The sequence below is a fragment of the Myxine glutinosa genome, chromosome 1 (assembly GCF_964187855.1).
Source record: "Myxine glutinosa chromosome 1, kmMyxGlut1.1, whole genome shotgun sequence".
NCBI classification, from domain to species: domain Eukaryota; kingdom Metazoa; phylum Chordata; class Myxini; order Myxiniformes; family Myxinidae; genus Myxine; species Myxine glutinosa.
In genome coordinates this window covers 347017640-347044700 of record NC_136261.1, presented here as the reverse complement: position 1 = coordinate 347044700, position 27061 = coordinate 347017640, and the positions used below count along the sequence as shown (strand labels likewise).

General features: G+C 46.7%; 1 protein-coding gene across 5 annotated transcripts; it reads left to right on the top strand.

Moving 5' to 3' along the window:
• The first annotated feature begins 691 nt into the window (after nucleotides 1-691).
• Nucleotides 692-27061, top strand: LOC137412967 (uncharacterized). Of its 5 annotated transcripts, none has more exons than XM_068098327.2 (7): nucleotides 692-1161; nucleotides 4650-5344; nucleotides 6380-6493; nucleotides 9662-9839; nucleotides 11331-11454; nucleotides 21578-25326; nucleotides 25562-27061. In XM_068098327.2, the coding sequence occupies exons 2-7, from the start codon at nucleotides 4995-4997 to the stop codon at nucleotides 26036-26038; spliced, it is 4992 nt and encodes a 1663-aa protein (XP_067954428.2). In that variant the 5' UTR covers nucleotides 692-1161; nucleotides 4650-4994; the 3' UTR covers nucleotides 26039-27061. The 5 variants fall into 5 exon arrangements, with proteins under 5 accessions (XP_067954428.2, XP_067954436.2, XP_067954441.2 ...); XM_068098335.2 differs by having other exon boundaries at nucleotides 693-1161; nucleotides 4650-4696; XM_068098340.2 differs by having other exon boundaries at nucleotides 693-1161; nucleotides 4650-4701.

Sequence of the window (27061 nt, the reverse complement as noted above, 5' to 3'; positions counted from 1 at the left end):
GCCGCGTAATGGCGGCGCCGCCATCATGTCGGGCAAGAATTGAGGGGATTGTGACAACGGTCGCACGTCTCCAAATAACCCTAAACATCGACGACGATCGGATAGAACGACAAAAGGAGGATACAGATTCCAACATGAAGACACAGAATTGCACCGAGGAGTCGGAGCAGTGAAATGAATCAACGTGTAATGGAGGATTGCGAGTTGTTGTAACTGTTATCCAATCGGCATTATATGTATATATATATATATATATATATATCATCTCCTGATCGTCATGTCTTCTAATCCTTCGCACCCTGTGCACGAACGATCCCAGGTATAAACCCAAGCCGTTACCGGTGCATCTCGGTGGGTTACCTGCATGTGTAATTAATTAATTAATGGTTTGTTAAAATAAAACGAACGTCACATCGATTGATCTTCCCGCCTCCAGAGTATACCTTGAGTTCGATCATTCGTGTGACTAAGACAAACCGGAGGTGAACACCGTGGCCCATAAGTGATGTTACCCATTCCCACTGCCATGGAGATATCCCAGAGAAATGTTCTCGTGAGCTCAACGTCACAAGCCGTTACCACGTGACGTTTATATTTGCTATCGAGAGTGGGTATACCGGGGACAGGACATAACGACATATGGACCACCTATCGGATGTCACCTGAAAACCCGGATGTCCGTTCGCCTCAAGAAAAAGCTTCTGAGGCGACAGGAACGGCGGGAAACTGGAAAGATGGGCTATAAAGAGGAAGTTGAGCGTTCGAGGAGGGTAGAAGTCGTGGATACAGATTAAAATACGGAAGAAAGACGAGAAAAAAGACGAAAAGAGTCATAAAGGGAAAAAGTGGGTAAAACTACAAATAAATGACGTTTTCACGCAGCGTGGAAGCAGCATGGAAGTGGATGCGAATGAATAGCTCCTTAGTTGAGGAAAGAAACGAACAGGTTGGTGAATAGCGGTGAATAGCGAAAAAAGAGGTGCAATTTAGGAATATCGAGGTGGGAAGAAGAAGAAGCGCGGGCAGTAGAATCCGCCGAGAAGGACCCGGATGTTCCGCGGGAGTCGAACCTCAGGACAATATGGCGGCGTCCACTCGACAATGAGGAGAAAGACACAGAGAATGACACAAACCCCTCAGACAATCGTTTCGCGTCGGCCGGTGAGTACCCTGAACGGCGTCACGCTTGCTGTTCGTGAATGCGTGAATGTGTGAATGCTTATGGGACTGTACGCGCGATTTGCACGTCCTCTACAGTGCTTTCTGAGGCAGGCACCTCATTTTTTTTCACTCTTCCTCGTTTGAATATCCTGCTCGTGTGTTCTTCCCTGCAGTTTGGCTTTCTGTGATGATGTTTACCCGGTGCGTCACACCTCAGCTGTTTGTGTGTGGTAATACTTACCTGCCGTGAATATGTGACTTGTTTTGTACATCCTCACTGTGTCAATACGTCACACACACCCCCACCCTCAACGTTACACTTTGCCGTGCTTTTGCTGTCAAGCACGACTCCCTCTGGCACTTTTGGCCCAATGGCTGCAAAGTTTGCAAAGCGGTCGAGGCATCTTCTTCTTCATTTAATGTTTTTGTGTTTTTGTACAATTCGACTTTCTGTCAATTCGCACCGAACGTCATTGATCTGCGCACCTTACAAATGTCCGACAACAAATTGCTACATGTCAACAACGGTTCGAAACTTCTTTATTAACTCTGTCACTGAAGGTGGATGGAGGTTATGTTTTCACCCATGTCTGTCTGTCTGTCTGTGAGCAGGATATCTCAAAAGGTTGTGGACGGATTCGGACGAAATTTGGTGGACGGGTTGGGTGTGTGACAAGGACGAATTGATTCGATTTTTATGAAGATACAAATCCGGAACCAAATAAGAGAATTATTTAATTTTCCTCGTGATTCTTCACCATTGTCAGATAGGGCCAAAAACGACACATTGCACGATATTTCAAAAAGTTGTGAACCAATTATGACAAAACTGGGTGGATGAGTTGGTAAGGTGACAAGAACAAGCCGATTAGATGTTGGTTCAGGTCCGAATCCAGATCCGGCCTATCAGTGGGACACAAAACCTAAACTGTTCAGCCTGGCGGAGGTTTGCGCTCTACCGAGTGTTGTTCTGGTTTGGACTGTAGTTGTTACAAGTGAGGAATTGTCTTCTCTGCGTAAAGACGTATAATACATGTAATGAATCACAATGTATAAAATTGATTCGTAATGTTGATTATACGGTTATAATGTGACCCTACTGCAAAGCCACAATGAGCCGGCGAAGCCAAAGCCTCTATTGAACTTTTTCGCAATTATTCATGCATACTTCCGCATCCGCAAGATGGCGGCCTCCGTGGAGCGATTTGGTGCGTCAAAGCTTCGAAATTCTCAAAGGATCCAGAAAAATCTGGCTTTTCAACATAATACGCGTTCATTCACAACACCGGCTTCGCCGGCTACTAGTACCCGACTGCAAAGCCGCAATGAGCCGGCGAAGCCAAAGCTTCTTGCCACTATTTTACCCATCACTATGGCACTATGGTGTAGTCGGTACCATAACTAGTTCAAAATGACACCATTTGCATTCTGGATGAGATTAAAATTTATTAAAATTTCCTTCTTGATTAATTCGGTGAATGTTCATTCATTCACTGGTTCATTCAATATTCATTCATTCTTCTTGATTAATTCGGTGAATTCCATCTCGACTTCGGATATTTCCGGCCGTGAAAAACTATTCCCTACGGCCGCGAGATTTCTAAAAAATAATTGTTCGTCAATTTTAGAATAATTGACGCCGTTTTCACCCTCCGAAACGCGTAATAAGCTTAAAAATTTTTTTTTTGAAATGCTCGAATCTCATTGGTTCCGGTGTTTGGTGACGATTTTCGTTGAAGATAACGAGGTTGGTCTTAACGTATTTTAATTACAAATTAGAGGTGCATTAGATTGTGAATCAAACAAAGACGGGTGAAACAAACTCCTATTGAACTTTTTCGCAATTGTTTTATGCAAACCTCCGCATGCGGTCGATGGTGGCCTCCATTGCGTGATTTGGTTTTAGAAATATTTTTTCAAATGCTCGAATCTCATTGGTTCCGGTGTTTGGTGACGCTTTTCGTTGAAGATAACCAGGCCCGTGCGGGCCGAGGTTGGTCTTAAAGCATTTTAATTATCAATTAGAGGTGCATAAGATTGTGAATCAAACAAAGACGGGTGAAAGAAACTCCTATTGAACGTTTTTCAATTTGTTATGCATACTTCCGCATCCGCAAGATGGCGGCTTCCATTGCGCTTCGGAATTCTCAAGCCAAGGGATACAGCATGATCTGGTTTTCGACATAATATGTACGCGTTTATTGACAACACCGGCTTCACCGGCTACTAGTACCGACTGCAAAGCCGCAATGAGCCGGCGAAGCCAAAGCCTCTTGCCACTATTTTACCCATCACTATGGCATCAGTAGGTTAGGTAGTTGGTAGTAGGTAGGTGTAGTAGGTACCGTACCTGGTAAGACTTGGTAAAAGAGAAGAGCAGACAGTCCTCCCCAATACCTACATACAATAAATGTCACAAGAAGCTTAAGGAAGTAACTATATGATGTGCTAGCTTAAGGCCTATTTTAAGAAATTTTAACTGGGCTTAACATACGTTTTCACAGTATGTGTGTAGTCTTCTAACTTCAGTCGCTGTCAGGGCTGGTTCTCTCCGGGCACTGCGGCTTCCTCCACCAGAAGAAGTTAGCTTGCAGTGATTAATTCGGTGAATTCCATCTCAACTTCAGATATTTCCGGCCGTGAAAAACTATCCGTATTTCTAAACTAAATATGTAAACCGCTTATACCATATTTCTGGCCGTGAAAAACTATCCCCGACGGCCGCGAGATTTCTAAAAAATAATTCTTCGTCAATTTTAGAATATTTGACGCCGTTTTAACCCTCCGAAACGCATAATAAGCTTTTTAAAAATATTTTTTCAAATGCTCGAATCTCATTGGTTCTGGTGTTTGGTGATGATTTTCGTTGAAGATAACGAGGTTGGTCTTAACGCATTTTAATTACAAATTAGAGGTTCATTAGATTGTGAATCAAAGAAAGACGGGTGAAACAAACTCCTATTGAACTTTTTCGCAATTGTTTTATGCAAACTTCCGCATCCGGTCGATGGCGGCCTCCAGTGCGTGATTTGGTTTTAGAAATATTTTTTCAAATGCTCGACTCTCATTGGGTCCGGTGTTTGGTGACGCGTTTCGTTGAAGATGACCAGGCCCGTGCGACCGGAGGTTGGTCTTAAAGTATTTTAATAATAAATTAGAGGTGCATAAGATTGTGAATCGAACAAAGACGGGTGAGAAAGAAACTCCTATTGAACGTTTTCAATTTGTTATGCATACTTCCGCATCCGCAAGATGGCGGCCTCCATTGCGCTTCGGAATTCTCAAGCCAAGGCATAATCAGGTTTTCGACATAAGACGTACGCGTTTATTGACAACACCGGCTTCGCCTGCTATTATACTCACTTTATTCGTTGGGCTTTCATTTTTCTCGCACTGCATTATAACTGATCGATATTATGCATTGTTTTGTGTTTTTGTGTAATCTCAGATGTAATTTGACATTTTCGCATTTTCTGATCTCTTACCAGGTGCCCCAGGACGTGACTGATGCGGAAGTGGAGAATAAAGTTATAGAGTGAGGTCGCAGGCTGTCGTCCGTCGTGTGTTGAACAAACTCGAATGAAATAGTATCACGAGTGTGGTTAACTTTGTCGAACAACCACCAGAGTATTGCTGGAGCTTTATACAATTACTGACAGTACAGCTAGACAAGCTGAGATGCTGGTCTTGCTAGAATACGTCCGTATGCGTTGTAATCGAGTACAATGTATTGCATTGTAAAGAAAATAAGTAAATTTTGTAACATTTTGCAATTTGTGAAATGTAGTTGTAAATCTGGTAAGGTTTAGTTTGGTAGAGTAGTGTTGCTTGGAATGACAACCACAATGGCTGGTTTACCAAAACAAGAGACCGTCATAAATCATGAGAGTCAGCAGAATGGATCTTCAAGCTTGGAGAAGTGTGAAGAAGATTGTTTGGGCACCGGTAGTGAGGAGCACCGATTAGACCTGAGAATGGACGAAAAAGCAAAGCAGGAAGTAGAGGTTAGAACGAGTAAAGTTGTGAAGAATGGTGTAGTGAGTCCACGAACAAGCCAGAGGTTGCGAGAGCGTATTGCGAGTGGCAAATTTCGAGCCAATAAGCATTATTCGTCCATTTATAGGTCTTCAACACCCACGGTCGGACCTATCAAAGAAAATCCACAAGGAAGTACAATCCCAAAGTACGTGGAGGAGCCTTTTGCGTCATTGAATATTTCCATTGTTTAAGTCCATTGTCACCATTATGCATGCCTTTAAGGTAAATTCCGTGTAATCTTTTGAAATACTTTTGACAAGAAAATCTGGAAAACGTTTTTAAAAAATCCTTTAGAGACTATTAAATTTATATTTTCAAGTTTCTTATTTATAAAGGACCTTGTTTTAAAGGATATATATATATATATATATATATATATATATATAGTGTGTGTGTGTGTGTGTGTGTGTGTGTGTGTGTGTGTGTGTGTGTGTGTGTGTGTGTGTGTGTGTGTGTGTGTGTGTGTGTGTGTGTGTGTGTGTGTGTGTGTGTGTGTGTGTGTGTGTGTGTGTGTGTGTGTGTGTGTGAGAGCATGCACACACACATACACACATATATACATGCACATACATACATAGATGTACGCATACATGCACACACACACATATCTATGCATACACATACATGCATCATACATCATCATGTATGTATCATACATGCACACTGATATACATACATACATTATACATACACACATACACATATCTATGCATACACATATGTGCATCATACATGCACACACATTCATACACACATACACATACATACATGTGAACACACATACATGCATACGCATACATACACACACACACATCCACCATACATCATCATACATCATCATGCATGCATCGTATATGCACGCACACACACACACACACACACACACACACACACACACACACACACACACACACACACACACACACACACACACACATACAAGCAAACACACACATATGCATACACACACACTGATATACATTGCAAATACACACACATACATACACATACATACACACACATATTTAAAAAAAATACATACACATGTAAAAAAATACATACGAGAAGCAAGTTATTTATTTATTTATATTTAATATTTATTTCAAGGCAATATTTAGTTCCCTACTTTTTCTAGTGTTTCCAGATGCACAATGACGCTTTTAATGCCAATGCTTGACAGGCCTTCTGAAAATGTTAATGCAAAGATGCCACCAGACCATCATGGTTTATGCCAATTTGAAGAGGATGGAGAAGTGACTCGGAAGGCTGGAATTCAAGGAAAACTTAAGTCCCGGTCAGTTTATTTATTTATTGCTGTTCCAATCTGTTGTTCTGTGCTGTCTCTGTGTCTAACTTGCTTGGCTGGTGCAGTATTGTTTGCTTAGTCAGTTATTATTCAGTAACCCCAAGTGCAAATTTTTTCTTGTCAATATCTGTAATAATAAATGTCAGTGTGTCTCGTCCATAACTCCAAAACCATGAAACCTTATAGCCCAAAACTTTGCATGTATACTTAGGGAACTTCAAGGTAGTGCATGAATGAAAACTGGATGTTTGAGCAAATTTAAACACCCCTTTTGAAGATAATTAACCCATCTCATCATTAAAAAAAAAACAGGCTTATGCTTGGCCAGCCTGCTGTCACCTCACTGGGGTCTTAAGCTGCCATTTTGTTTTGGCTTACTCAAAAAGGCTAAGTAATTTTCCATGATCACCTCTCACGGGCTAATTAAAGTATATAATTGAAATACGATTTCAGATGTGAGAATCAGATCTTGTGGACTAAATAAGTGTCGAAATATGGAGTGAAATCTGAAGATGTTAAGAGATTAGTGATTTTTTTTTGTTTTTGTTTTTGCGGGTGTGTCCCATCACCAATCAGCTGGCTATCACTTGCCAAGCCACGGCCGTTCCTTATCAACCGCTTCTTTTGGAGTGCTTGCTGGAGTGCTTAAGCCACTTGGCAAGTGCTCTACAAGCTGCTTGGTTGTTTGTTTGCAGGCCATGGCAATACAGTGGTGAAGTTGACGTTTATTATCACAGCGGTCGTCATTTTTGAAAATAAAATTACAAATTGACATTCATGAAAGACAATGTTAAGGTGATAAAGTAAACAAAGTGTTCTTCAACTGTTTCGTTGGAGTGCTTGCTTGAGTGATTAAGCCATTTGGCAAGCGCTGTACAAATGGCTTGATTGTTCATTTTCAAGCCATGGCGATAAATCGACAGCATCCTTTTTTTTGGCGATAGTCTTTTTTTTTGGGCCGGGTGGAACAGGCCGTATTTGCTAGATTTAAATATCTATATTTTTTTACACGAGATTGCATTTTTTCACCTATTTGTGCAATCTGCTCTCATTTGGGATGTTATTTCATTTCATTGGGAGCTTGAAGCGATATTATCTTTTATATAAATGTGAATGAGATGTTGTTTGTTTGTTTGTGACGCTACTCCTATGAGCTTCCATGGTTAATTGCGACAAAACTTTAAACTGAAAAAGGATTACATTGATTACCATGATACACCTTACTAAGAGTTTTAAACAGTCATCTTCTCACAATTCATAACTTATAAACACGGACAGACGAAACTTTTCCCCGATCCGATCTTTCCTGGTGGAGGGTCTAAACAAAATTGAAAATCCGAAATATTTTACAGAAATGCGAAATGGGTCTCGTGTACCAAAAAAAAAAAGTATGACTAGATCAATATGAGAATAATTTTCAAAAATGGGGCATTTAATGCACCCTAATGATGAGGCGCAGGACTCGTTTGGAGAGCCCAGGTTTGAGATGCCCCTCCTCATTTTGGAGATGCCAATCAGTTAGAAAGCTGATTGCAGTGTGAAGCAAGCCTTGCACCTCATAGTAATATCCAGAGATAGCAATAACCCTCATGGCCTAAAACTCAAGTGCTTTTGGGACTGCAACATGAGATGATCCAACACCAACCTACAGAGGAGAACTGCTCTCCACTGCACTGTAAATTAACAGATTGTACATCGTTAAGAGCTGTGGATGGTCAAGTGAAGACTTTGCTCTGCAAATAATACCAAGGTTAAATCACCCGAGAGATGTGGTCGGCCCAAGAAAAATCTAGGCAGATAGTGGTCTGAAAGTTCCGTACAATTGCACTTCTGCCAAAGGCTCACCACATAACGGAAGTGGAGTGTTTACTAAGTTGCCTTCATGCAAAGACAAAGCAAAGGTGTAGGATTTTCCAACAGCCAGCATTGAAGATAGTTGACTTGCATTGTTATTTCTTCCAGCCTCGAAGGCATGGATGCATTTGTAGCTTTCCTTTCTCCAGGCTGAGGAACTATATCCACCTCGAGGTGGAGTCATCTGCAAGGTGGTACAAAGACCTTTCCAGATGGGTAGCGACGTCGTTGATGTTTATGTGGAAGAAAATGTCTCCCAAGACTGCCTTGAGAGGGACATCAGGCTCCAAGAATAGCATCGGAGAGAGTATGATTTCCAATAAAACATGCTACTTGTGATCAGCGTGGAAATTTGAGAGGCTTTTTTTTCCTTTTTTTTTGAATACAAGATCGAGGCTCGTGTAAGAGCTAACATTAATCACAAAAAGACAAACTGACACATAAAACATATGATAAAGGGAGCCGGAGACAAGATGGGGAGAGAGAGAGAGAGGGAAGCACACAAGTACATTTGAGAGCAGGGACATCGGGAGATCTGTGGGAGGGAGAGGGCTTGGGGGGAGGAGGCATGGGAAGGGGGGATGAGGCATGGGAAGGGGGGGGGGGGGAGATGTATAAAACACATGGACACTGCTTGGACTTCCAGGAAAGTAGTCGGTATTTCAAAAAAGTTGATCTGGGGTGAATTAACGGGGGTAGAAAAGATCAAGGAAATTGTTATTATTTAGAACTTTAGGAAAGAGGGAGGAGCCTGGATGACATTGCCAATTAATTTAGTCAACAGTGCTGAATGCCAGTGTCAAACACGTGGGCGATATCTTCTAGGCTTCCATCAATTGACAAGATAAACATTTTTCAACTTCTTTGTGTCCTGTTTGGTGTGTCCCTCTCTTCTATTAAAGTGAAGCCATTTTTTGACTCCTTGGTGTTTTGCCGGTGAGGGTGAGCTTTTTGGCAGTTTACTGCCACAATTTTACACTGCCAGTGAGAAGCCACCACCCGTTGTACCTTGTGTGTTTGTTTTCATGCTTGAGTGTAAGCTAGTTGCTCATGTTGTCAATTCCACTCTGGGTCTCACTTTTCCACTTCCTTTGGCTATTACCCCCTTTTTGCCTCTTTTTAGGTGGCCTTGATTCCCGAGGCCACCTCAATAGAGGAGAATTAGACGGAGTCCTTCACTCGCAAGACGATCATTTCCATTTATTTGTAAAAGGAAAGCAGCTTCATATCTTATTTACACCGAGTAAAACCATTCTTTGCATTTTTTCATCAGGTTCTTACTTTGTTTTCCTTTATTTCTAGGCCAATGCTCCAGTGCAGTAAATGTAGATTCCGATCAAGGGATGTAGAACGCTTCCGATTGCATGAACAACGACACAATGACATACAGTTCCGATGTGGGCGATGCGGTCACATGAGCTACAGCAGCGCTGCACACCAGCGACATCTACTGGCACATACTGGCATCTTCCCTTTCAAGGTGCGGAATGCCACAACCACCTTATGCATTTAAATCTGTGGCCTGTTATGCCATTGCTTTACATAGAGACGAGTCTTTGTTACAGACTATAAGATGGCCCGTTCCACCAGGCTGTTGTGGTTGGTGAGTTGTTTGAATCAACGTGAGATTCCCCCTCCCCCCACCCTTCCTTCCCCCTCCCCCCACCCTTCCTTCCCCCCTCCCCCCTCCCCCCCACCCTTCCTTCCCCCCTCCCCCCCACCCTTCCTTCCCCCCTCCCCCCCACCCTTCCTTCCCCCCACCCTTCCTTCCCCCCTCCCCCCACCCTTCCTCCCTCCCCCCACCCTTCCTCCCCCCACTTCCCCCCCTTCCCACTCCCCCCTCCCACCTTCCCCCCTTACCCCCTTCCCCCCTTCCCTCCTCCCCTTCTGCCCCCCTCCCTTCCCCCCTCCCCATGGCGTATTGCATTCTCTTTTTAAAGTCTCGCAACCAATGTGGTGCTGATGTACCGTACATAGAAACTGGCTATTAGTTTTCAAAATACTATAAAGTAGCGAGTAGAGATGCCTCTGTAACATTTTCTAATGTAAGGAGTGCCCCAAGTGAATGAAACAATTTGAGCAAGGGAATCGACATTATTTTTAAAAATCCATAAAAAATAAGCTTTGTGCTTCTCTTCACACGAGGCATCGTCACCATGTGAGCACGCTCTTTTGTATGCTTCACATGTGCACGAAATGAGAGTGGAAGCATCAGTAAGAAGTCCCAGGTTCCGTTTCTAAAGGAATTCATTCTCAATGGAGTGTGGAATATGTTTGGAGTTTGCAGGGCTAAACCGGCTAAAGTTTATTGGTGAAGTAAATCGATGGAAAGGTAATTATACAATGGACAGAATTGACTGAATAGTTTGTGGTTATATATATTTATTACTTCTGGTAGGTGTGCAAACCAGCAACTCAGCCTATACACTGCCCATGTGCTCCACAAAAATGCACACAACTATAAATTGCGTGAATATCGATATTTTTAGACCTTGTTTCTTAGCATGCACAGTCCGGACCCAAGAACTCTTAAGTGAGGTATCATCCAGCATTATACATGCTGTGGTTGCGACATTTACCCTGGTCAGACACAATCGTGCAACTTGGATGTACCGTATGTAGGTACTTTTGGTGGGAAGGGGAGGAGTACTCGACGCTGCCCAGACTGGTGAGCTTTTTCTGGCGGGGGTTTTGGGATATGTTGGAAATTGAAAAGCTATGGAGTTATTGGCCTCATGGTGGGTAACTTTTGCCTGCTGCCTGGTGGGCGGTGTATAGGCTTAGAGTCACTGGTTTGTACACCTACCAGTAGTAAAAAAAAAAAAGAAGGCCCCTAATGAATGAGTAACAACAAACGCATAAAAACCCCACAAAGACTTGAATTTTTTATACAAGATATAGATGAGGTAGAAAATTGTTCAAATATGCAGATATATACATATATCTGAAGGTTTGTATGTTTATCTTTCAGTGTCAGTTCTGTGACTATGGTGCAACAAGAAAGGATTATGTGACGAAACACATGCGCTCAGTTCATCGTGACAAAATGACTGAAATAGATTCACAGCTAAAAAGCACCACAGGAAATCCACTCGGTGAGCAATACAACTTTGAATTTTAATATTGTTCTGCTTGTAGAGTGAAAGGAAAGGAAAAATGGGGGGATGTGGGGGGAAATATTTAAAGATGAAATTTTCTTTGTTTCCTTCTCGTCACATCAATGAAATGACTAAAAATTGTGTATTTCTTCATAAAAGTCCCACCCATGTTCGAAACATACATCAAATTATCTTAGATACAGGCCACTGGGAAGACTTTTAGAGGTGGCCATTTTCCAAGATGGCCACCAAAAACAATAAAAATAATAAGTAAACATAAAATCAAGAGGTATCCATCCTGGAAGGATTGGATCCCTAACTAGACGCACCACCTACGTCAAGCCACTTTATAACTGCAGGCAGTTATGACCGGGATCCAATCTGCCCCACCTCTGGGTCCTCTGGGTCTTTTGGGTCCTTTGGTTCTTTTGGGACCTTTGGTTTTTGTGGATCCTTTGTGTCTATTGAGTCTTTGGGTCATTGAGGTCTTTTGGGTTTTTGGAGTATTTTGGTTCATCTGGGTATTTGGAGCATTTTGGGTCTTTTGGGTCACCGGGGTCTTTTGAATCCTCATGGTCTTTTGCATCCTCGGTGTATTTTGGGTCATTGGGGTATTTTGGGTCCTCTGGGTCTTTTGAGTCCTTGGGGTCTTTTGGATCCTCTGGGTCTTTTCGTTTTTTTGAGTCCTCGAGGTCTATTGGATACTCTGTTTATTGTCCCATGGGTCTTTTGACTCCTCGGGTCTTTTAGATACTCTGTGTCTATTGGGTCTTTCTGGTCCTCTGGATCTTTTGGGTCTTCTGGGCTCCTTGGAGTATTTTGGGTCCCTCGAGCTCTTTTGGTTCCTCTGGCTCTTTTTGGTCCTTTGGATATTTTGAGTCTTTTGGGTCCTCAGGGTCTTTTGGATCTTTGGGTCTTTTGGATCCTTGGAGTCTTTTGGATTCTCCAGGGTCTTTTGAGTCCTTGGGTTATTTGGACACTCTATGTCTATTGAGTCTGTTGGGTCCTCTGGGATATTTTGGGTCCTCTGGGATATTTTGGGTCCTTAGGGTCTTTTGGGTCCTCCATGGTCTTTTGGGTCCTTAGGGTCTTTTGGGTCCTCCATGGTCTTTGGGGTCTTTTAGATCATCTGGATCTGTCAAGTCCTCTGAGTCTTTTGAGTCCTCTGGGTCTTTTGGGTCCTTGGGGTCTTTGGGGTATTTTGGTTCCTTGGGGTCTTTTAGGTCCTCTTGGTCTTTGGGGTATTTTCGTTCCTCGGTGTCTTTTTGGTCATCGGGGTCTTTTGAGTCCTCGGTGTCTTTTGGGTCTTTTGAATCCTTGGGGTCTTTTGGATACTCTGTGTCTATTGAGTCTTTTAGGTCCTCTGGGTCATTTGGGTCCTCTGGATATTTTAGGTCTTTGGGGTCTTTTGAGTCTTTGGGATATTTTTGGTCCTCAGGGTCTTTTGGGTCCTCCAGGGTCTTTTGTGTCTTTTGAGTCCTCATGGTCTTTAGGATACTCTGTGTCTATTGAGTCTTTTGGGTCCTTGGGATATTTTGGGTATTTTGGTCCTCATGGTCTTTTGGTTTCTTGGGGTCTGAAACATGGCTCATTGTCAAGTACACCCCATGGGGAATAAGATATGTTAATGATGATGTCATAGGTGCCTCCATTATGACGTCATAATTCGACAAGTACAATGCTTCATCTGATCAGTATGAAAAAAAAAAATCCTCTGCAACTGTAAGTCCAATGAACACGAAATTTTCAGAATATGAGCGGCTCCTCCTGTAGAATTGTTCTAATGATAATTATGATGTCATTGGTCACGTGGTACAGGTGCCATCTAGGAAAAATCGAAAAAAATTGCACCTCTATATCTCTGAAACCACTCCATGGAAGAAATTTATATATGGCTCAATGTCAAGCACTCCCCTTGGGGAATAACATATGTTGATGATGATGTCATCGGTGCCTTCGTTATGACGTCATAATTCGACAAGTACAACACTTACCTGATCATTGTGAATTTTTTTTTCTTCTCAGCAACCGTTGGTCTGATGGGCACGAAATTTTCACCATAGGAGCGCCTCCTCATGTGGAATATGTGTAGTGATAATCATGATGTCATAGGTCATGTGGTACAGGTGCCATCTTGGAAAAAACGAAAAATGTTGCACCTCTATCTCCAAAACCACTGAATGGAAAAAATTGAAACATGGCTCATTGTAAAGAACTCCATATGGGGAATAGGTGTTAACGATGACGTCATTGGTGCCATAATTGTGACGTCATAATTCGACAGGGACAACGCTTAGTCTGATCAGTTTGAAATGTATTGAGCGTGATCTATGCAACAATTATATTCGAGAATATAAATTTATGATGTCATCGCTCACGTGGTCTGGCAGCCGGTAGTATTCTATGAATACCATCTAGTTACATGTTGTTCCCCATCGTGACGTGTGACAAGTGCCAAGCCAATTTTTCTAATGGCATGAAGAAGCGTAGATGCATCACGGGCGATGAAGGTTGTGGTCCAGTTTCATTGAAATCGTGTGTAGTTTTGGAGAAAAGAGCAAATACCTATTTTGGGGGGGAGGGGGGGCGGTAGAAGGGCAACTCCCCTCTCCAACACCCCTCCCTGCATAAACCCCCTTAGGACCCGATTTATTAATGCCGTGAACAAAGTTGCAACATACCAAATATATACTGAAACGCAAAAGAAACTTACCACCTTTGAAACCTTTAAATATCAACAATAACACTGCGTGTAGTAAATGTGTGAACTTATTTGTGGACAATAGTGTCCTCACTGTCAGACAAAACTTTCACGGATGGTCACTTGAACCTTCAATGGTCACTTCATAGCACAGCTGTTGAACAGCCATTTTGACTGTCAGTGATTAGCCAAGGGGTACGGGATGATTTTAATGAGCTGCACGTGATGTCTTGATATTGGCTTTAAAAAGGCCAGTGCAAAATGGGCATTTCAATCAACATGCCACGATTGTCAAGGGATCAACGGCAGCGTGCCCTGGGCATGCTGCAAGGCGGACTGAGCTACCGTGAGGTGGCACGTCGCCTTCGCTGTTCACCCTGGACGATATCGGTGCTGGTGGACAGAGACACCCTCCACAACTCTGTAGATGACAGACCTCGATCAGGGAGGCCAAGAGTCACCACTGCAAGGCAGGACAGGCAGATGGTCCGAAGTCACCTGCGGGATCGATTCCGTCCAGCATCCCGCACTGCGGCAGAAACTCCGGGGCGTGCAAACCCACGGATCTCCAATGATACTGCACGAAGACGACTGCATGACTATTGCAGTCATGCAAGAAACTTACCACTTGTTTGAAATGTAATAAAATTGTAACAGTTCAAAATAAAACAAACCAACAATTGCTAATTGAAACATTGGCATTTTATTGATGACATGTCAAGTTTTTGACCAAGATACACCATCTCATCAGTTTGTTCTACAGTACAGAACAGCACAGGGTGCAATGTCAGTCCCCTTTCAATAGCGTGTGTGGCCACCATTGTTTTGGATACAGGCAGTGCATCGTCGGCGTATACTGCCTACCAGTCTTTGGATGGATTGCTGCTGGATTCTGTCCCACTCAGTCCTCAATGTCTGAAGCAGCTCTGCCCGTGTCCTGGCCCTGCCAACTACGCGTCTCCCAAGCTCATCCCACAGGTGCTCTATGGGATTCAGGTCAGGGGAGAGCGCAGGCCACTGCATGGTGTTGATGTTCTCGCCTTGGAGAAATGCAGTGGTAAAGCGAGCAGCATGGGGACGAGCGTTGTCATGCTGAAAGGTTCTCAGTTCTGGGTGGTCTAGCAGGAATGGCAGCAGATGACGTCGCAGGATGTTATCCACATACCGCTGGGCGTTAAGATTCCCATCCACAACCACCAGTGGCGTCCTGTACCGGCCTGATATGGCGGCCCACACCATCACACTTGGGCCACCCCACCTGTTGGCTTGACGCACGCAACAATCGGCATATCGCTCGCCAGTTCTTCTCCAGACACACTCACGCCCATCAGGACTGTCCACACAGAACCTTGACTCATCGCTGAAAGCGACCTCGTTCCACTGCGCCAAGGTCCACCGCTGATGCTGCTGGCACCATCTCTGTCGGTTGCGGCGATGGGCAGCCGTCATCACGGGGCCTCTGTATGGTCTTCTGGCAGTCAGACCATGGTCATGCAGTCGTCTTCGTGCAGTATCATTGGAGATCCGTGGGTTTGCATGCCCCAGAGTTTCTGCCGCAGTGTGGGATGCTGGACGGAATCGATCCCTCAGGTGACTTCGGACCATCTGCCTGTCCTGCCTTGCAGTGGTGACTCTTGGCCTCCTTGATCTGATCGAGGTCTGTCATCTGCAGAGTTGTGGAGGGTGTCTCTGTCCACCAGGGCCGATATTGTCTGGTGTGAACAGCCAAGGCGATGTGCCACCTCACGGTAGCTCAGTCCACCTTGCAGCATGCCCAGGGCATGCTGCCGTTGATCCCTTGACAATCGTGGGATGTTGTTTGAAATGCCCATTTTGCACTGGCCTTTTTGTAGCCAATATCAAGACATCACGTGCAGCTCATTAAAATCATCCCGCACCCCTTGGCTAATCACTGACAGTCAAAATGGCTGTTCAACAGCTGTGCTATGAAGTGACCATTGAAGGTTCAAGTGACCATCCGTGACCGTTTCGTCTGACAGTGAGGACACTATTGTCCACAAATAAGTTCACACATTTACTACACGCAGTGTTATTGTTGATATTTAAAGGTTTCAAAGGTGGTAAGTTTCTTTTGCGTTTCAGTATAGTTTGTGCCAAGTTTGGTCACAAATCCATCAGCAGTTTTGGAGAAGTTGCAAGTGTTTAAGGACTGACTGACTGACAGACAACGCACCATCCCATAAGCTCTGCGAAACTATGTTCCAGGTGAGCTAATAATAAACAGAAGAAAAACAAGTATAGTGAAGGAGCTGGGGCTCCCACGTCGATCGGAAGAATGGACGCGACAAAAAGCTGGAATTCATCCGAGTTGCTTTAATCAAACCAAACACTCAGGCACTCTGCAAAGCCCGTTTATCGGGCAGCAATATATATACATATTATCCCGGAGCGTTTGCCCAGGAAGGGCGAGAGGGGGCGTGGCCCAGCGTCCTGGCTGCGGCCTGGCAAGTTGAGGGCGAGCCTGCCCGGGCGTCACGACCGAGGCCTGGCAAGTTGAGCGCGGGCCTGCCCGGGCGTCCTGGACGAGCCCGGCATGGTGACCGCTCCGCGTCCTTGATAGGTGCAAGGCGATTGTGAAAACCCAGCGGTAGCCGCTACACACGTGCCCCCAGAATCGACTTGCACCGGCAGTGTCAATTTGAGGGGGGTCCTGATGACCCGGCCGAAGCGACCCCTGGCGGGTCGTGGGAGGGGGTCCGGTGTGGTGGTGGGCGGTCGAGTGGGGGGCACCGTGGACGGGGGGCGGCCTCGCCGCGGCGGAAGGGCCACCCGTGGTGGGTGGTCGACGTCCACGTGCGCCGGCTTGAGGCGGTCCACCGCAATCCGGTCCGACCTGCCGCCGATGTCGATGACGAACGACTTGTCGTCCCGTCGCAGCGCCCGGAAGGGCCCGTCGTACGGGGCCGGAGTGGCCCCCGATATGCGTCGTGACGCACAAAAACATACTCCGCTGTGCGAAGTGCTGGGGGGACGTAGTACTGGGGGTCACCGTGGTGGGATGTTGGCACGGGGGCAAACCGTCGGGCGGCCTCCTGGAGGTCCGAGCGCTGGTGAGCTGCGGACCAGGGACTGGTAGCGTCGGGCACGAATTCGCCCGGGACGCGTAGCGCCTGGCCATAGACAAGCTCGGCGGTGGATGCCTGGAGGTCCTCCTTGGGGGCCGTGCGGAGGCCCAAAAGGACCCACGGCAGCCGGTCGGCCCAACCGCCGTCTTGAAGGCCGGCCATGAGCGCGGCCTTCATGGAGCGGTGGAATCGCTCGCACAACCCGTTTGCTTGGGGGTGGTAGGCCGTAGTACGGTGGAGCTTGACCCCCAGGTTGCGGGCGACCGCGCCCCACAGCTCGGAGGTGAACTGTGGTCTGCGGTCTGACGAGATGTCCGCCGGTGCGCCGAGGCGGGCGACCCAGGTGGCGATGAAAGCCTGCGCCACGTCGGCGGTGGTGGTGGAGACGAGGGGAACGGCCTCCGGCCACCTGGTGGTCCTGTCCACCATGGTGAGCAGGTGTGTGAACCCCCGTGACGGGGGGAGGGGGCCCACCAGATCCACGTTGACGTGGTCGAAACGTCGTTCGGGCACGGTGAAAGGTGCCAGCGGGGCCTGGCTGTGTCGGTGGACCTTGGCCCGTTGGCAGGCCGTGCAGGTGCTGGTCCAATCGCGGACGTCCCGACGAAGGCGACGAGGATGTCGTCCAGGTAAACGAAAAGGAACGGCAGGTCACGCAGCACGCCGTCCATCAAGCGCTGGAACGCCTGAGCCGCGTTCTTGAGACCAAACGGCATCCGCAAGAATTCGAATAAGCCGAACGGCGTGATGACTGCCGTTTTATGGACGTCGGCCGACCTGACAGGTACCTGGTGATATCCCCGTATGAGATCAATTTTCGAAAAAATGACCCGTCCCACCAGACGGGCGGAGAAGTCTTGGATATGCGGGATCGGGTACCTGTCAGGGGTGGTAGCGTCATTGAGACGGCGGTAGTCGCCACACGGGCGCCATCCACCCCCTGGCTTTGGCACGATGTGCAGTGGCGAGGCCCACGCGCTATCGGAGCGCCGCACGATGCCGAGGTGCTCCAACGCGTCGAATTCGGCCTTCGCCACGGCGAGCTTGGCTGGGTCGAGGCGGCGGGCCCTGGCGTAGACCGGCGGGCCCGTGGTTGGTATGTGGTGCTCGATCCCATGCCGTACTGCGACGGCCGAAAACGTCGGCCGCGTGAGGGCCGGGAACTCCGTGAGCAGGCGAGCAAACTCGTTCGCCGCCGGGACGGCGCATGCCAGCTCGGTCGGCGCGGAGCTGCTCAATGTGCATACCAGGGAGCTGAAGGTTTCGGCGTTGATTAAACGACGCCGTTGGACGTCCACCAGCAGTCCGTGTGCGCAGAGGAAGTCGGCGCCTAGCAGAGCCATGGGCACGTTTGCCGTTACAAACGTCCAAGCAAAGCGTTGGCCGCCGAAGCAGAGGGTGACGTTGCGCGGGCCGAAGGTGCGGATGGTCGATCCGTTGGCCGCAACCAAGGAGGGGCCGCAAACCGCGGATTGCCTGTCCTGGTCAGAGGCGGGTATGACGCTCAGTTGGGCGCCGGTGTCGCACAGGAAGCGCCGTCCGGACGCTTTATCCGTGATGAACAGTAAGTTGCCCGTGTGGCCGGCGCTCATGGCTGGTAATGAACGCCGGCCCGGCCGTTTCCCGGCCTGCCGAAGGTGCACGGGGGTCGGCATGTCCGGGCCTTCTGTCCGAACCTGGCATGATAGTAACACCACGCTTGGTCAGGTGGAGGCCCCGGTCGTCGTGCTGGAGGTGGTCGGCTCGGTGTAGCGGCCGCCAATTGCGTCGGCAGTTCGGTCGTCGACCGTGCCGGGTGCTCGGGCGCCATGGGTGTTGCGTCGGACGGCGGTGGGTCCCATGTCGCCGCTGCGATGCGCTGTCCTGCGGCGGAGATCTTGTCGGCTTCTCTGGCAAGGGCCCGGGGATCTGTGATCGTCGTGCTTGCCAGGGCGAGGCGTACCGGGTTAGGCAGCTGATGGAGGAACAGCTCCCGGAACAGGAATGCCGGAGAGTGCTCGCCGAGCAGTGAAAGCATGTAGTCCATTCGCTCAGAAGGGCGCGTGTCGCCGAGCTCGGGCAGGTCGAGCAGGCGCCGTGCGCGCTCCGCCGATGGGAGGGCGAAAGCGTCGAGGAGAAGCTTCTTAATCGCGCCGTATTTGTCAGTGGCTGGCGGGCTCTCGAGGAGGCTCAGGGCGCGGGCCGCGGTGGCCGAACCGAGCGCTGCTACCACATGGTGGAAGCGGATGTCGTCGGCCGTGATGCCTCGCAGGGCGAACAGGGAATCCGCCTGTGCGAACCAAACCGCCGCGTGAGCCTCCCAGAAGGTAGGCAGTTTAAGGGCGACTGCCGTGTCCATGTCAGTAGGTCACCAATGAAGGAGCTGGGGCTCCCACGTCGATCGGAAGAATGGACGCGACAAAAAGCTGGAATTCATCCGAGTTGCTTTAATCAAACCAAACACTCAGGCACTCTGCAAAGCCCGTTTATCGGGCAGCAATATATATACATATTATCCCGGAGCGTTTGCCCAGGAAGGGCGAGAGGGGGCGTGGCCCAGCGTCCTGGCTGCGGCCTGGCAAGTTGAGGGCGAGCCTGCCCGGGCGTCCTGGACGAGCCCGGCATGGTGATCGCTCCGCGTCCTTGATAGGTGCAAGGCGATTGTGAAAACCCAGCGGTAGCCGCTACAATAGATACATTCAAAGTACACCGCCCCCATGCCAAATAAATAAATAACATATCCTCCAACGTGCGACATTGCCGGGGCGCCTTCGCTTCTGGGCCTGCCTCTTCCTCCCTTTCGTCCCTGCACTCTCAACCCGCACCATTAAATTGTCTATTTGTGTACATACATTATTTAAATCGTGTTCTGTATTGATTTGTTTCATGTTTGTCTCTAATATGTACTTAAGTAAAGGTTAAGTTAAGGTGACCAAAATTTTTTCCCTGGTAACGCATCCCCCATTATCACACAATGTATGTGGAAAAATCATGTCTGAATAACATCACAGTTTTTAGGAACGCACCCACGACATAAATTGTGAACCTGCTGTATATTGTGGCAAAAAACCCCAAAACAAAAGCAGTCACATATACAAAATTACTTAATTAGCAATCATCTTCCTTACACAAGCCTTCATAACCTGTACATGAAGATCACTCCATCGGTGATATTGAAGGAAAATTATTCTATTCAGAATGTCGATCTTTTACCCCTCTCTATTATTTGCGTGCTCACTTAAGATATGAAATGAACTTAAGATATGAACTGCTGATTGACGAAGCTTGTTTTTTTTATTTAACAGATATCTTACCTTTGAAATGGGATTCACACTTCAAACCACACATGAAGTTCAATGATCACAAGTCTGCATGTCATCCATTATGGCTGCGTATTACCTGTATAAGGACTAGTCTATACGTCACCAACTTTACATATTATGAATCATTAACACATGAAAACATGTAGTTAGCCATTAAAATGAGGAAAATAAACAACCTACTGGCCGATGTATTAGCTTGTATATATTTTGTGGCCATCTTTCAAAATGGCCGCCTAGGATTAATTTTCAAGAGGCTTCTATATCTAACAAGAGGCTTCAACGAAGGTGGGTGGAGGTTGTGTTTTCACCCCTGTCTTTCTGTTTGTCTGTCTGTGAGCAGAATATCTCAAAAAGTTGTGGAAGGATTTGGACAAAATTGGGTGGACAGGTTGGGTGTGTGACACGGATGAATTGATTTGATTTTGGTGAAGATCCGGATCCGAATCTGGATACTATAGTTATTAAAGTAATTCTTCACCGTTGAGGGATAGGGCCAAAAACGATACAAAGCATGATATCTCAAATAGTTGTGGATGGGTTATGACAAAACTTGGTGGACGAGTTGGTTAGGTGACAAAAACAACCCGATTAGACTTTGGCTCAGGTCCAGATCCTAATCTAGGCCATCAGTGGATACAAAACGTAAACTGTTCAGCCTGGCAGAGGTATGCGCTCTACCGAGTGCTGTTGTAGTTCAATATTCATTCCTGAACATGTGTACCAAATTTAGTGCTTTTATGAAGAAGTGCACAATTCTCGCAGTATATATGGCTCAGCCGCCTCACGATTCTGCTCAGAAGTTTACAAAAAAAGGAACATTTTCATTATCGTCCTTGAGGACTTCACTTGCTCATCAGTAACTTTTGGAAATCACCAATTATTAAGTTAGCATTTACCATGCAGATGTTGTGCTTTGAGAAGTATAGAATTTTGCTATAGATGCAGATCAATGATGAATGCAGCACAAGTTAAAACTGACTCTTCCTTTTTTTTCTTTTTTTTTTCCTTTCTGCTTTATCCACATGATGAAGCACCACGTGTTTCAGAAGATATTCTCACCTCTCCAGAACATGAGCAACCACGTCAAATGAAGAGTACATGCACTAAAACTTTGCCAAGTAGCATAGGTGATGGTGTTAAACCACCATTGCCTGGTACTGGGCCTAAAAACCAACCTCAGACTCGCCAACAGCCCACACACTGCCTCATCCCACCAAATGTGAGTGCCCACGTTGTCGGAACAAGTGTTGTGAATGGTCGCTCACAAGTGCTCATTATGCTCCTTCCTCGACCTGTGGGTGGTAACACCGTACGCCCTGTACAAATGATCACTCCTTCTACTTCTACGAGTCCGCATCGAACACCGCCAACTGGCTCTTCGGGTGCAACCAACAGCAACTGCGCGGTTCCCGTGGCTAAGATAGCTGCTACCGTTGCAGCAAGCAGTGAGCTTGCTTCTGGTGGGTCGAAGGATACAGAAACAAAAGTGTTCTCATCATGTGGCAGTAGTGGCACAAGGGACGACATATCAAGTGAAATGACACATGCAACCAAAGCGCTCATTTTGCCGAGTCCTGAAACCGCATCCCAGGGTGTTGCAAAAGTGTCACAAAGAACTACTTCCTTGGTGCCAACATCCCAAGGATTAATTTGCCCTTCCGTAGTTCAAGACACAAATTGTTCCAGCATTATAAGTTCACCGAGATCGAAGATGAAGAATTTTGTGAAGTGCTGGCTCGCAGAATCGAGTCGCCAAACCTCAGAAAAATCTTCTGAGTCGAAGTCAGGAGTGGAAGGTATTAGAGTACCTGCAATTTCTCAAGATTCTACCAATACACCCTTATCTTACAAACCACAACAAAACATTTGTAAATCAAGTGACAACCAATGTGGTTTTTCTATAAATTTTAATGAATCTTCAATGATGATGCAGCAAAAATTGTACAGAGTTGTTGGCGCTATACATCCCTCGCACAATGTCCAAAGTGACATGTCGGCTGAAAATTGTGAAATGAAGCCGAAGGTTTTTGGAGACGCGAATCGTGTTTTTGTCAAATCGACCGATGTTAAACCGCTTAATGATACGCTTCCACTGCTTTCAAAAGATGGCCCCGCGCACACGAAAACCAATCGCAAAGAGCCTCTGTCAAATTTTCCTATCATCTCTTCAGTCTTTTCTCTTGCTGACAAAGCTACAAATCTGCCTCAGGTTTTACAATGGAACGGTGTTTCAAAACTGCCATTGTCATCTTTAGATTCCGTCAATCAGGTAACTTCCTCGCTGAACTTCACTGCAAGCAAAAAGGAATTTCTAACAAATGTGCCACAGGCTTATAGTGTTACATCAAGTGGCCAGAAGTATGTCCAAGACTTAAAAACTGATTATGGAGTTAAACACACTGTGGTTAAGACTTTGGTAGAAGCTGAACACCGTCAAAGACTTCAAGGCCAACTCTCTCTCCTGGAAAACAAAGCAGAATTGAAAAAATATAAAGCTTTGGATTGTCATTCAATGCACCAGGACGTCATTCACAACTCCAATGGGTCACGGAATATATGCAACAACAAAATTCAAATTGAGGACAGAAATTCTCTAGTAATGCCACGCAACTCCATAACTGCTTCAAGAATAGGTAACTGGGATATTCAAGGTAAAGGTGATTTGGTCAGAGATAAAGCGACAATACTTTTAGGGAGGGAAGAGTCATCTGGGCCAAACACTATCAAACTGGAACCTCTTCCTCCAGAAAAGGCAGGTGTTCTCATTGGTAACTCATTTGCAGAAGGATCTTTCCAACCAAGCGCTTCATTGCCTAGGAATCTAGGTGGTGCACCTAGTTCCATAAGACCCATCATGTTTGCACAACTGGTCCAGGGTTCAGGTGGTAATTTGGCCACGGTACACCGGTTACCGCTACGCCTACATCCAATTTCTTCCAATTGTAATAATATTGTGTCTGCCCTTGTGAAAAATCATCCTGTGAAAAAGGTAATGAATTCTATAAGCCAGCCTGCTGAAACATGGCAAAGTACAGATAGTTCGGCAAAGTCTTTAGTTTCTATAGCAGATGAAAGAGGAAATAATATTTGCCACTTAGCACAACTGACTTCACCAGGTACTATTGCGAGTCCTGCATCCACCAATTCTTTGAAGGTTTCGGAAATGCAAGAAGGCAAAAGTGCAGGGGCAGGTTGGACCCACTGTGCGACTGCTAGTGCTGCAGTTGGGCAGGGTCAACCACAGGCGCACGCAAATGACAATCACCATAAACCACAATTTCATATGCTGAATATGTCACAACAACATGATTTAAAGCAATGTAGGAAGTTAACAAATGCTCAGGCGCATGGGGAGCAGTGGGTCCGAGGGAAGCAATGGGCTGAAGAGGAGCAGCGGGCCCAAGGAGAGGAGGAGGAGCGGGCCCAAGGGGAGGAGGAGCAGCGGGCCCAAGGGAAGGAGGAGCAGCGGGCCCAAGGGGAGGAGGAGCAGTGGGCCCAAGGGGAGGAGGAGCAGTGGGCCCAAGGGGAGGAGGAGCAGCGGGCCCAAGGGGAGGAGGAGGAGCGGGCCCATGGGGAGGAGGAGCAGCGGGCACAAGGGGAGGAGGAGCAGCGGGCACAAGGGGAGGAGGAGCAGCGGGCACAAGGGGAGGAGGAGCAGCGGGCACAAGGGGAGGAGGCGCAGCGGGCCCAAGGGGAGGAGGAGCAGCTACAGGGGGAGGAGGAGCAGCTACAAGGGGAGGAGGAGCAGCTACAAGGGAAGGAGGAGCAGCTACAAGGGGAGGCGTGGCCTCAAGGGAAGGTGCGGCCTCAAGAAGAGGGTCTTGCCCAAGGGGAGGCGCTGGCCCAAGGGGAGGCGCTGGCCCAAGGGGAGGCGCTGGCCCAAGGGGAGGCGCTGGCCCAAGGGGAGGCGCTGGCCCAAGGGGAGGCGCTGGCCCAAGGGAAGGCGCTGGCCCAAGGGGAGGAGCAGGCACCACAATCTCAATTGCAAGCCCCAGACTCCATGCTAGCAATACCAATAGGAGCCACCACAGAGGTGCTACCTGATGGTCGTCGAGCTGTACTACTGCGCTGCATTATTCAAGGAGGAGGGGGAAACACTCCGAGCAACACACCAGGGACCGCAACGCAGAATCAAGGGTCACTATCAGCAAATGTAGGCCCTACAGGTTTACCTCGTCGTCTTGTCTTGCGAGTCCTATCTGCTGCTGATGGAGCTTCAAGAGCAAAAGTTGGTAATGCAGGAAAAATAACTTTGCCCTTGATGTCAAACCAATCAGTATCAGATGTACGTAAGTGTTTAAACCCACTTCTAACAACCAAGCCTGGTCCACCAAAGGAAATTTCCACTTCCAAAATCCGGATACCTCCATATAAGACCGTCCTCCTGAAACCTCAAATTGAACCAAAGCGGTCATTGCTGTCAAAACGGCGCCTTGTTCTTCATTACCCAAAGTCACTGAAACGTAAACGAGACCGCTGCAATTATGAACGCCACATTCCTCATAAGAACAAATATTACCGACCAAATTCTGAAAAAAACATAACTCATTACAGGCATTTTGAATCGAATATTTGGCAGCCAAGATTCATACTTGGTGATCCTAGTGGGGCAATGTGGACCACACGAAGACTGAGGCTTCGACCAATGTGGCATTGCCAGCTGGTGTCATGTCCACGAAGGAACCAGCCCGTAGTGGTGCTGAACCATCCAGAGGCAGAGGCACCGGAGATTGCTAACGTCATGCGAGCAGTGAGAAGGCAACAAGGAGATGTGGTGAAGGTGAGGAGAAATTGAGGTTTGTAAAACCTAACTAGAGCATGTTTCTGTGGATTTGGATGTCCTCAGTGTTTGGGTTTTGGTTAAGGTTGTGTTTTTGATCGGTCTCAGTTCAGTTTGAGACTACGTTTGCATTACTAGATCTCACGTTGGTGTTCTAGCAATTTATTTTGAAACACCAAAACCACGAGATGTATTCCCACACTAAGTGGATGACCATTACCACCCCTTTTTTTAGGTGCTGCTTTCTCAGCGCACACGCTCTGCACTGCACTTACAGCGAAATCCCATGCATCCTGGAGGATATGGGCCACCAGCCGCAACGGAGCGCCACCTTCTGAAGATGCGAATTCGAAAGACGAGCAAGAACAGCTATCGTGTGGTGCAGAATGAAGCTAATGTCATTACTGAGCCACTTGTGCGACCAACGACCGCTCTATGCTCTCCGCGATCTCCATCGCATGAGCCTCGTACCCGGAACCATTTCCCCTGTTGGTTTTGTGGCCGGATGTTTTATGCTCAAGACGACTGGGTGGCCCATGGACAAAGACACCTTGCAGAATCGACGCGCGGCTGGACGAGGATATTTTCGCAGGAATTGGAACGCTTCCGTAGCTTACCGAAGGACCCAAGGCTTGGAGGGACGTCAGGGAACCGTCAGGAGCATGTCTCGACGAAGGGTCGGTGCTTTGCTGACCAAGTAACTACAAGTTGATGGTGATGATCAACAAGTAAAAGACTTCATGAGACAATGCAATATTTTTGATGACAACTATATTTTGCTGTACATTTGCTTTTTTTTTAAATGTGACTTACTTATCTTTTGTTTATTTTTTTTAGCTGATAGAGCAATCGGATATTAGATACCATCACCTGGCTAACGCATTTTGTCTGGCGTTATTGTTCGCCTTTTTGTAACTTTTTGTAAATTCTAAATTAAAGTTAATGTAACGTTTGATCTACTTGAACTTGGTGGCATTTTATTTTATGGGTACTATCTTTTTTATTACCTCCATCAAGTTTCTTTGAGAGTAATTGTGAGTCGACCACAATGTGTGGATTGCTGTCAGGTAGACCAGTCATGCAGGGCAGGCAGGTTATTTCCTCAATAAAGTCATTAATGAGCCAGCTGAATCGAAATCCTTTAAACCAGTGGTTCTCAACCTATTAACTATTGTGGGCCACACTTGCAGCTCTCGATGTTTAACGTGTGTCACACCCACACAACTTACTTCCTTCATGTATCCATTAAAAAATTGTTTTGTATCTGTTCTCTGACGGTACGCAATGCCAAACAATATTTTGTAATACTGTAACTCAGACCCTATAAATAATCAATTTCAAGACGCATTTTGAAAATTTACAATACGTAGGAAGTTTGATTCGTGAGGCACCTGTACCCAAGGCATGTGACTTTTAGAGCACACTCATTGGTTGCTACCAAATTTATGGTTTAGGACAAAAACAACTCACGCCTCTTTACCTTTATTTATTTATTTTAGCAGGATGTCACTTGGGCCACAACATCTTGCTGATTGGGCCACATGCGGGCCACGGGTTGAGAACCACTGCTTTAAACTTGCCTTCTGTTGGATGTTACTCACATTCTTTGGGATTCCTGTCCATGGTAGACCAGTAGTCTATGGTAATGTTGCTGGTCAACAATTCTGCCTTTTCTGTATATTATGTAGATTCCTTCAATATTTTGCTATGCACAATAAATTGACAATGAGCTGTT